General features: G+C 46.9%; 1 protein-coding gene across 1 annotated transcript; it reads right to left on the bottom strand.

Moving 5' to 3' along the window:
* Positions 1–144: 144 nt before the first annotated feature.
* wdr90 (WD repeat domain 90) lies at positions 145–11,542 on the bottom strand. The gene is made up of 43 exons (XM_085904555.1): positions 11,156–11,542; positions 10,896–10,990; positions 10,570–10,746; positions 10,348–10,483; positions 10,103–10,276; positions 9,894–10,020; positions 9,700–9,764; positions 9,581–9,624; positions 9,372–9,515; positions 9,271–9,297; positions 9,127–9,195; positions 8,958–9,068; positions 8,739–8,884; positions 8,594–8,651; positions 8,346–8,464; positions 8,116–8,277; positions 7,930–8,045; positions 7,375–7,491; positions 6,909–7,144; positions 6,683–6,819; positions 6,470–6,600; positions 6,270–6,400; positions 6,016–6,177; positions 5,817–5,945; positions 5,576–5,709; positions 5,468–5,496; positions 5,285–5,386; positions 4,803–4,949; positions 4,646–4,725; positions 4,482–4,584; positions 4,255–4,376; positions 3,557–3,710; positions 3,263–3,453; positions 3,025–3,193; positions 2,833–2,947; positions 2,520–2,688; positions 2,117–2,239; positions 1,850–2,018; positions 1,641–1,771; positions 1,039–1,182; positions 762–878; positions 598–682; positions 145–517 (listed from the first exon to the last, which is right to left on the bottom strand). Exons 1-43 carry the CDS (start codon positions 11,166–11,168, stop codon positions 360–362), a joined length of 5,268 nt encoding a protein of 1,755 aa, XP_085760681.1. The 5' UTR covers positions 11,169–11,542; the 3' UTR covers positions 145–359.
* Between the last annotated feature and the right edge of the window lie 44 nt (positions 11,543–11,586).

Here is an 11,586-nt window from a genome sequence, read left to right as displayed (position 1 = left end):
CGTCTGCTGGACACAATTAGAACTACACACAGTTACATTGGACACAATCGGCCTTAATTTTCAAACTAAAATGTAATTAATAAATCTCATGCACTCGGCGCATTCTGGATTCACCTTTGATGAAAAAGACATTCGGAAACATGAGATATTTCTCACTTTTATATTCAAATTCTGAGCAGCAACAAAAAGAAGAACTGCCTATTGGGTAATACGTACATTCAAGAATAAAATGAAAATGTCTCATCTCAAAATTCATCCTACAAAGATAAAAGATGAGAAGGCATTAAGACGTCAAGGGACATAAACCTACAAGGTTTAAACTTGGGAAGAAAAAAAAAAACAACAACAGCAGCACCTTCTCAGAGGCCATTCACCTCCCACAGCAGAATCTCATTATGAGCCACAGAAAAGAGGAGTGTCCCTGAAGGCGAGAAACGACACGTCTGCAGCGAGTCGCTGTGTTCTAAGAAGTCCTGGAACTTGCCGCTGGTCCAATCGATCAGCTTCAACACCCGCTCTGAGGAAAACGAGGAGAGGTCAGTCACCCTTGGTGTCAAAGACTCGAGAAGCGCGTTCGACTAGCGGGCAAAATGTTACCTCTTGACCCCAACGCTATGAGTTGACTCTTGGAGGAGAGGCTGAAGCATGTGGCCCAGTGAGGCAAAGCGATCTTTTTGATGATCTGATTCAAAGACATATTAAAATATAGATCCAAAAATCAGCCGGGCTCAGCTAGAAAATACACAATAGACAGCAGATACCGTTTTTTTGTAGAGGCTGTAGAAAATGAGCTCTTTCTCAATTCCGTAACCCGTGTAGATGAGCAGGCCGGGGTCTGTTGGGCAGAAGGCCGCCAGGCTCGGTGGTGGGCTGTCATCCTGGGATACGATACGAGGATGGAAATTCTGTGACATCGTCATAAAACGACGATACATCCAATCTGGAGACTGGGATGACTCATTTTGGATGACTCACTTGGAGCATTTGACATTCTACGTGGCATTTTCTGCTCTTTTCCTTGTTGTAGCGTGAGCGTACCTGGCAATACGGCGGAGCGGGAAGCGTGAGCCAGTCGAGTAAAGCGCAGTTGCACTTGAACCAATCCGCCGCCCAGACGCTGACGCGCCTGTCAACGCTGGCAGCCAACCACAGCTCGTTCCCCACTAATCCAAAGTCCTTACACTGGAAAGAGGAACAAATTGCTTGGGGAAAAAAAATAATGTCACAAAATGCCAGGAGAAGAAATCCAGTCGATGTTTTTTTTTCTTTTTCTTTTAAACAAGTTCAGTTCTTGGGTGAGAGCTGAGAAAAGGAAATGGCAGCCTGTTCTTTTTTTCCTCCTCTCAAAGAGAGGCTGACAAAAAAAAAACTGCACTTTTGCTGGAGAATGAAATAGTGCTTCACGAGAACAACCCATTTTCAACGGCATTAATTAGAATTGAAGAGGTGATACTTGTGCGGCATAAAAAAAAAAATCTCCATCATTCTCGACTCCATTCATCTCAAAGCATCCTCTTAATTATTCTCACTATTCTTATGTGATTGCAGAGTGTGATTATATGATGAGCACATGCAGTTGAGCGTCTGAATCCATCAAGGTGCCTCATGAGATGTTTCCTACATGGTGCATAGAATCGGACCTGTTCACGAACACACTGGATGGTGGCGATGGCCGCTCCTTTGTGATCTCTGAAAACACGGATGGTTGATCCATCCAGGGCGCGGCTGACAGCTATGAGACCGTTCTTGCCGCCAGACAGGATCACATTACCTTGGGTTGAAAAACAAATGAAATCATCCAACTATTTCATGGACCAAACGAGAGACTATTAACGTGAGAGGTACTCACCGTTGGCGGAGTACTGGATGGCGGTGACGGCCACGCGGTGGGGATACAACTTGCGCTCCATTTCAGCGGAGGCGAGGCGAAAGACACGCAGGGTGCCGTCGCTGTAGCCCGCCGCCACGCGTACACGCCGTACGTCCGGAGACGGGCTCCAGCAGACACACGTACACGACTGAAATAACAAGCAGCAAAAGAACTGACATTCAATTCTACATATTCAATTGCAGTGTTAAAGAAGAAGATTTTTTTTTTTTTTTTTCCAGTCCTCACCTGATTGAGCACCTGGAACTGCACCACAAGTTCATTGGTGGGGCTGGTCCAAACCCTCAGACTGCCATCTTGGCTGCAAGTGGCAAAGTGGCTCTCATCCGCTTGAAAGGCCAAATCGTTCACCTGCAGCACAGAACAGCTTTCGATTACACGTCGATAGCTATTCAGTGAGAAAAATCAAGGAGAAACTAACACCGGCCGGTTGATTTTCACTCGAAGCGGGTGATAATGACCGAATCAAATTTAATGACAGCCTTCCCGCTGTGGCTTTTTTTCACCGTGTGGTGTTTCTCAGCCGTTTAAATGCGTGATTGGCGCGCCCCTCGTCATTTTGAGCTCTGCGCTCAGACCGAGTAAGGGGAGGCTTATGTGTGTAGCTCTTCGGGCTGAGTAACGTTGTTACCTTATCGTTGTGGCCGCTGACGAGGCGAATGCTGCTGTTGTCCGACCAGTCGACGTACCACAACGTTCCCATGGTAGTGCCGACGATGCCCATGTCCATCGTGTTGTCAAAGGCGGCGCTGACTACGGTACCGTCCAGCTTGATCTCCTGCTTTAGCACCACCGACGTTCTGTTTTGGTCAAAAAAAGTACACGGCGCATTCTTGGTCAATTAATGGGATGGTAAGGGGACAATCCAAAATTCTCATCAATGATGTAAACTTTCGAAATGAATAATCAATGTTATTTCATTCAATTTGAGGAATCATAAGTACTCTTTTTTCTTGGCCAGAAGTTTCATACGCCGCGGCACAGCTTTGACCTCCCACAGTCGCAGCCGGTGGGTGTTGCTGCCCGTTAATAGGCTATTCGCTCGACACAACAACACACCTTTGGAAAGACAAAACAAAATAAATCGGTGATGTACCTATTTTCCATTTCCTGACGCAGCGCCAAACTATACTTACCAATTTCGCCCTCGTCGGCCTCCCATGTCATAAAGCAGCTTTGTGTCATGATGTCCCAAGCGCAGATGTGTCCTCTGTTGGTCGCGGTGAACAGCAATGCGTCCGAATGGTAGGACAGAGACGTCAGCTCCACGTCGCCCACCTCTATTGGTGCCCTCGCTCTCTGGAGCTGAATGCATGGCCACGTAGGAGGTGTTAATACAGAAGAAAATAAACGGTGGATCCATCAGTTGCTTACTCTGAGGTCACTATCTTGGCCGCTGTCGGTGAAGAGGCCGAAGTAAACCCCTTGGCTGCCTACGCAGGCCAGCTGGCCGGTCGCCGAGGGGCTGAAGGCTGCGTCGTGGATCGGCCCCAACACACCCTCACTGGAGAGCATCCGGAAGGTAGCGCCGCACCACACGGCCACTGATGGATCTGAGAAGTCTCCTAACATGGTAGCGAATAGAAGCGGATTTCGTCATAAGATATCATTTGGACTATACGGTGAAGCCCCGATCAATGTTTTCGATCCTTTTCCTCCCCAACTTACCTACGGAGAGGAAAAAGCGATCATCTTTGGAGAAAGCGAGACTCTGCACTGCCCCTCTGTGGTAGGAAACGGTATTGAGACAAGCGCCACTCTGGAGGGCCCAAATGCGAATGAGGCTCTTGCTGGCACTTTTGCTTGCGGCAGAGGCCAAAATCTGGACAAATTATAACACAGACAAATAATAAATCATTTGCATCTTGGAAATATTATCATTGAGAAAATATGTCCATTTCTGTTTTTTAATTCAACTGTACATCTTTGAACGTTGATATGTTATGCTCAATGCTGGTCCAAAAGATCCAGACAAAATAAGTTACTGTACGGCGATTCACCCGCCCCCCCATCTCGCTCTCTCTGGGTGAAATTGAGTTAAAAATAGAAGCCCTTCTGCCCCTTGAGGCTTTTTTTCTATCCAGATAATTGGGGACACTGTGTTCAGGGAGGCACCTAGCGCATCACTCAGTGATTAGGCCGCAAGGATTGGAAATCCAAAGAAGCCCGAAAATACGAGCGAGAACCCTGCTGAGAAAATTGGCAGGTGGCCCTCTGGTTCACTACTTTCATGCGGAGCCACTTAATCTGTCGTGTAGCTTTGGGCACAAGGACAAGCGTTTGAATAGAAACCCTGGTTTTCTGTCGGCGATCATTGTCTAACGACATACTTCAAGTATGGTGAGATCTTGGCGGTGTCTTCATACCTGAGCGTCGTTTGAGATGGCAAGACAAGAGATCTCTTCCCCGTGGCCCTGCAAATGTCTCTGATGCCCCGAGTTGACATTCTCCACCACCACCACACCCCCGCATGAGTATGCAAATAAGCCTGTGACGAAAAAAAAAAAAGAGTTGCCGGAAAGCAGAAAAAAAGGTTCCCTGTGAGGAGCTGCACTACACTTTTTTGCATTTCTTCTCATTTATCTTGAACAACCTTGGTCAGGGCTCCAAACCAGGTTGCCACGCCCATTGCCATTGTAACCGATTACTGACTTCAGTGTCATGCCCGCTTTGCCCGGACGAGGAGGCACAGCCATCTGGATGCAAGAAAATATTTCAAATAGTCCAAAAAAAATAATAATTACACAAGACATTTACCTCATCACGAGTGGAAGTTTTAAATCGCGGTATAAAGTGTCGATAACAATCTGGATGCACCGGCTTCTTCCCAGTGAAATCTACAAAATGGGAAAGGTCATGCTCGTAATTGATTTTTTTTTTTATTCTTAACGTAATTGTGAAGGTGGAGACCTACCATGGCTTGGAAGTTTGCAACTCAGTCTGAAGCTATTGGGGAGTTCAGTGATTTTTAAGAAGGGCGTGGTGGCGGGATCGAAATGAGAGCTCGGCTCTGAATCGGTGGCTGTGACTACTAGTGGAGTTGACAGTCCATCGCTCGAGTCTCAAAGATGGAGAACATAGCCACAAAATTCAGTACACTCGTGTTTTGATACATCCATTAATGCATTTTCTGAATCGCTTCATCCTGACAAGGTTTGCGGGTGGTCTGATTCAATTCAAATCCAGACAATGACTATTATACATCTGTTGCTAAGCAACAAGCGGCCTCAAGCTTGCCAATGCTCTCAGGGCACCATTGTTATCATTTACGGTGCTCTCAACGGTTCGCCTCGTTGGCACTTTGAGTTCAATAGTTATAAAAGATGTCTGCGGGTATAATGAGGAGGGTAAGTTCGTTTTTGCGGCTCGTGCTAACGCGCAACTGCATCACATTACCGTCGTCCAGCTCGACCTCGGTGGAGTCTGTGACGCTGGCATCCAGTGGCGGCGGAGGAGACGCGGGTAGCGGTGCCCTTTCTCGAGGCATCTCATCCGCTGCTTTATCAATTCAAACGACCAATCAGATCACGCGAGGCGGCATTTGACTCCCGAGGTTTGTATCGAACACGTTTAGTGTACCTGAGGCTGACGGAAATGCCGGCGATAATCTGCGGGTAGAGACAAAGCATCACAAAAATGTGCCTTTCCATTTTATAGACAAGACCTGAACATGATGGCGATTAGTACCGGAAGGTATGCGGAAAGTCCGCTGTGTGTGCCAGGAAGTCCCAAAGGAAAATGGCGTCCCCCACTGAGACCACGCTTTGTTGTCCAGGGGTAAAGCTCACCTGGTTGATTGGCTGACTATGACCTATAAACGTCTGGGGAAACAAAACACGTTTGAGTACTCTTCACCTGAAATGTCAAAGCACCACTTAACAATATGGCAGACAGGACAAAAAAAAAATGTTGCGTTTTATTTTTGTACCTGCGAGTTCATACTAAAATGCATGTTATAATCCCACACTTTAATTGCATTATGTCCCGCCGTGACCAAATATCTTCTGTCGTTGCTCACAGCCAGAGAAGAACACCAGTGCTTGTGCACCTTGGACACCTGTCACACACACGCACACAACAAAAATAATAATAATCAAAAAATTGAAGTCAGTAATTAAATCAACTACCTGCCGGAGCAGACTGCCCGTCTTGGTGTTGACCCAGAGGATTTTGTTAGCAGACGTCGCTACCAACAAATGCTCGGGGGAGGCTGAGGAGAAGCAGACCTTCATGGCCGAGTCCAGAAAGGTGCTCTGCGAATCCAAAATACTCACATCCAGACGGAGCGACTGAAGGTGGAAACGAGAGGTGACGACACGTGCGTTAACGTTGCAGGGTTCGGGTTCAATCAAAACGTTTTGGTCTGCGAGACGGTTGCTACCTCGTCTAGTGACAGCGCGTCGACGATGGTGATGGTGTACTCTGAGGGCCCAACGAAAGCCAGACAGCGGCTGTCGCAGCTCACCGTGAGAGCATCCGGAGCCCGCCCGCTGCCTCGGGCCACCACACCACCTGAACCGTCAGGGAGTCCACGTATGAAAATCATCTTGGTAGCGTCGGTGGGCTAGCGCGTATACGCACAGACGACTCGGATGGCGTGGCTGTCATTGTCGCAGGAGTTGTAGAGCGCCAGGGAGCCCTCGGAGTCAGCGCTGTACATGCAGTCGCCGTCGGGGGAGAAAACCAGGCCCACCACTTCGCCTCTGTGGTGGCTGCCGCGTGTGGACGGACAAATACGATCAGCATCGTTATCGGGAAACGATTGCTTCAATTCAAATACGTGTTCACGCCTACTCGTGCTCGGCCAAGAGCTTGCCGCAGGAGATATCAAAGACTCGGACGAGGCCCGAGCTGAAGCCGCAGGAGAAGATCTGCTCGCTTGGGTGAAAAGCCACCGAACATGGTTTATCCTCTGACACAAAGTCAAACATCTGCGAACGACCACACGGGAAGACCTCGAGTCATTTGTCATAACATACTGAAAACAAAGACGGATCGTTTTCAAACGTCAAAGCTCGACCTGCTGCAAGGAGTCCATGGACCAAATGCGCACGGAACCGTCGGCCGAGGCGGTGGTGAGATGCCGGCGAATGGCGTCCACGCTGAAGCCCAGGACGGCGCCCGTGTGCGACCTCATCAGCGTGTTGTAACCCCGATTGCTCACATCAAGGAACCCCAGGTTAGCGGTAAAGGTGGCGGTCAGGACGCGCGTGCTGTCTGATGACACAGATACCAGGCTCACGGGACCCTCATGCTCTAGAAAGCAAATGGTTTGGAAAAGTCAGTGATCTTCTCGCTTGAAATGAGAAAAGAGAATCGGCGAGAATCTGTTTAGCATCTGGGTCACGTTGATGAAAACCTTTTGACTTCCGGCTCATTGGATGTTGACAGCTGCGCGAGCCGTTTTCACTCTGCTGGGCATTCACGCCATTATGATGGCCTGATTACCTCAAATCAAAGCGTATGGCACATCGCATGCTACCCACCAGCTTCCAAGATGACGGCGGAAAAATCCAGAGGCCAAAGCCGCAGGAAGCCGTCTTCGGAGCCAGTGGCACAAAAGGTTGAGCACACGCTGAGGCTGTTGATGGCGATGCCAGGAGCTGGTCAAGCATATGCATGTACTCAATTTGGGACTCGTTGATTTTTCTTCAAACATATTTTTTCACGAACATTTCATTTTGAGGTGCAAGTGATATTTTCTCTTGGCTTACAAAAAAAAAAAAAAAATGGTCGCAGGCTTAGAAGGTGTTGATTATACCTGCTTTTCGCAATATAAGAGAGCACAATGTGCAATCCACCTCCAGCTATGTTTAGCATCATTGACTTCATGATTGCCTTCCACCAAGTGAGTACCTTTCAATGTAAAAATGATTCTACCCCTGCTGTCAGTTTCCTAGCAGGGATTTAACGTTTTTTTTTTTTTTTTGCTACTTATAGGCTGTGCTTTTGCTATAAAAAAAACACCCAAAAAACCCCACCTCCTCTATGTTGGCCGGTTGTTAGGGCAAGCATTGCACCCCAGGAAAGGCCAAACCTACCTTTGTTGAGAGGCCACTTCTCCTGCTGCTGCACTGGGAACAACCATCTGACATTTCTAATGACAACTCGGGCGTAGTCAATTTCAAAAATGTGGCCGCTCCTGCAGCTGGCAAACCTGCCGGGGGAAAAAAACAACAACTTTGAAGCCTTACGAAACAGACACACTTTGCAGATGGTTTACTGACAGCAGCCGATCGTCAAGATGCTGTTGGGGCGAGTCTCCCTCCTCAAAGGCCACGTCGGTGAAGTCCAGCGGGCCGTATTCGCCGAGGTTGACCGGGCAGGAGCGCAGTGTGCCTTTGCGTACCCGCCACAGACGAATGCTGTCGTGACCGCACGACACCAGCCTGAAACCAGGTCGCATTTACAACTTCCACAATTGATGAGGGTTGTGAGAGGATGGGAGGGAGACTACCTTGTCTCATCAAAGTTGGCAATTTTCATGGCTTGAATGTCCACATCCATTTTGGTCTTGGCAAAGATGCTCACTTCGCCGCCGTTGCCAACGTTAGCCGTGTTCCATACGACCACCAACTAAAAAACATGATGGAAAAAAAAAAAGCAATCATGCAATTTCTTTGGAAATTAAAACCTCCAGTGTGCTTTTGAAATTCTTTCCGTATCTAAGTATAACCTGGTTGATTACGCTTGACAGCTACTTGCCGTTTTGCCGCGGCTGTCTTTTCCGGCGCCACACAGAATGCTGCTGCTGTATGAAAAGCTTTGAAAAGAAAACCAGGCAATTACTGTCAACAGACTGCTTGCCTCTGTTGTGTATATGCCAGATCCCCATTTAGCTTCTGATTACCTGAGTGATGTGACAGAATGAGATTGCATCCGGAGCATAGCCATGCAATTTCCTTTGAGGTAATTCCATATCCGAACCACGCAGTAATGTCCACTTTGCGCGGAGGCCAGCAATGTAGTGTTGCCATTAAAAGCCAAAGCAGAAACCTGACACAGAGACAAAGTTACAATTTTATTTGGTGACTACAAAGTCACACATACCAAAGTGTTGCCGTTTTACCTTATCGGTGTGGCCGATGAAGAATCTCTGCTCGTTGGAGTCGATCTTCATGGAGACCACAATGGCGTGACATGGATAGACCACCGAATCGCCCGACATGGTCCATAAGGCCTAAAACAAAAAACATGTTAATAGGCCCAATAACAACAATGCCAAATATCAAGCCTACACATTTGGCGGTGGCTCCTCCAAAACCGATGATTCTCTTGAGCCGGAGAATCGGATCAGGCAACAGCTTCTGTGAGAAGAAAAGAAGCGCTAAATGCAAAGTGCTCCGCTTCTGCTACATTTACTGTCGAGCATCTCGTCGTACCTGAATTTCCTTTGGGCTTTCAGCAACCTGACAAGATAAAACTGATAAGTACAGGCCATTTACAGCAGTAACATTTTAATTTCTATTTTTTTACTTTTCACCTCCTCTTCGAGTTGGCTGAATTCGTCCTCCTCAGTCACAATTGGCGGCGGAGTAGAGTGTCGACTGGAGGGCGTCGATTCCTGCTCGGGCAGCGGCTCGTACCTGACGGCGGTGACTACTTCAGGTAGTTCCGGTATGATCACCTGACGGGAAAGCAACATTTGAAAACGATTTGTGCAAGTAGCGGGCTATTGATGATCAGTCTTACTAATTCTGGGTTTTGGGATTGGCGTTCGTCTTCTATGAGGCTTGCTAAAAATATATCACATCATCATGTGACGCTGCAAAAGAAACATTTAGACATCGGTAATATTTTTCCCTACTCACGGGTCTCCATCTTGGAAGGACCTTTTCGTACGATACCACAGTTCAGATCACCTTCTAATGGGAACCTGATGAGACAATGATGCAGTTTTGTTCATCTCGGTCTTCCACCATGACATGAGGTAACTTTTTTAGGTTCCAAAAATCATTTTTGATCCACAATTTGAGGAAAAACAGGTTTCTGGATAAATTCACACCTGATATGATTGTAGCAATTTTGCCAGGCAGAACCCTTAGGCACAGGAAACATCATTTCTCTGGGCATAGGTCCAGCGCCGTCGGAAGCGGGCAGGCCCATCAGCTTCGCGTCACGATAGGAAACCTCTGTTGAACGAGGAGATCTGAGAGGGTCGTCCTAATATCATTCATTGTTTCGTTTATGTGATGACGATGCTGGCAGTCTCACCGGGATTGAACAGCAGGTCGCTGGTAAAAGCGTTTTTAACAGACATGTAGGCGCAGAGCTTGATGCTTTTAAGGTGACAGTAAGAGAGATGGTTGAGGTAGGTGGCGAGTGTATCCTGCAGATCCATCGTCAGGCAGGTCCAGAGGACCTTGGGGGCTTCTGGAGGTCTGTAACCTAACCAAGCCAACAACAAGTCTCAAAGCACAGATGTGCAATTGGGAATAATGCACAAAGTCGTATGTTACGTCGCTGTGGAAACTTGGCCGTTTCGGTGATCCAATCAAATTCAGATCCGCACTGGAACGGGAAGAGAAGCGACGTGGAGGTAAACTTGAACTCTTTGAACATGTTGGAGATGGAGATGCGAATCACGCGGCCATCCTTTGTGTCACGCCACATAAAGAGCGAGACAGGGTATCAATTGAGGTACCAATTTGCTTCTGAGTTAAACAACTGTTAAGAAGTACCTCTGCTGTGACATCCAGGACAATCAAAAATGGTTTTTCAGGAGTGGGCTTGAAGAGGACGTAGAAATATCGTCCTGTCAGACCCAGAGACTGGTGTGTGTTTTTAGGAATCCGTATGCAACTGTTGTCAGGTACGGCACCCCTGATTCGAATCGCTGTACTGTTGAGGGTCTTGTCCTAAAGTGGTAAACAAATGGGGAAAATAGACAGATAGTAGTTAGTTGTAAGAAAATAGGAAAACGTAACTGTTCGGGGATGATATAGTATACACCTGCGCTCACTTTGTCATTCATATCATTATTCATATCATCAGTCACAAAAGTTACCTTGTATGGTGTTACATCTCCTTCTTTGGATGCCTTTTGCCACTCCAAAAGCCGGAAATGTTTGAATATGTTGACAAAAGGATGCTGCCAATCATCTAGAAGCACAAATTGGCGAATCAGACGTCAAGGCAGTACTTCAGAAATCAAAATTATTCCGTTGTGTAATATCTAAGGCAGTCATTTTGTTTTATTGTGTAAGTAAAATTACAAAGAATCAGATATCATTAAAGCTAAGTTCATTTTAACCACAATTTTCGTACCTTTGGCGGCCATTGACAGGGATCAATTCCAAAGCAACCGTCGACTGAATTGTACGGAATCGGAATCTTATCCAAAGTAAGGACAACTCGCCCAATAGCTTTCATGTACATTTACGCATAATAGCACATTAGCAAACATGAACATACAGTAGTGCTAAACACACAAGAAACTCTGTGAACACGTGTTTTTTTTTTCCTTTAAACTATATAAACTTCAAAGTACTTATCAAGAAATAGTCCATGTTTTTAAGAGTAGAAAACGAATTCCAAAAACAGAATTGACACCTATCGAAGCATATTGTCCTTCCCGCTTCGTTTTCCGCCGTTGCCAGCGAACGAGCTGACGTCATGACGTACGAACGTCAAAGTGGCTCAAACGCTTATGGGTAATGTAGTTCCGTCAAAACAGTTACTCCCGTTGGATTCCAACT

The sequence above is a fragment of the Syngnathus leptorhynchus genome, chromosome 22, assembly GCF_054491065.1.
Source record: "Syngnathus leptorhynchus isolate UIUO chromosome 22, UIUO_Slep, whole genome shotgun sequence".
Taxonomy (NCBI): domain Eukaryota; kingdom Metazoa; phylum Chordata; class Actinopteri; order Syngnathiformes; family Syngnathidae; genus Syngnathus; species Syngnathus leptorhynchus.
The sequence above is the reverse complement of the archived record's forward strand: the minus strand, read 5'-3'. Positions and strand labels throughout refer to the sequence as shown.

Bases quoted from the DNA above. Each gene is read 5' to 3' on its own strand.
- wdr90 (XM_085904555.1), bottom strand. The intron at 8,885-8,957 runs GTAAAACGGCAA...TCTCTGTGTCAG, and splicing joins TCATCGGCCACACCGATAAG to GTTTCTGCTTTGGCTTTTAA. The intron at 683-761 runs GTATCTGCTGTC...TCTTTGAATCAG, and splicing joins ACAGCCTCTACAAAAAAACG to ATCATCAAAAAGATCGCTTT.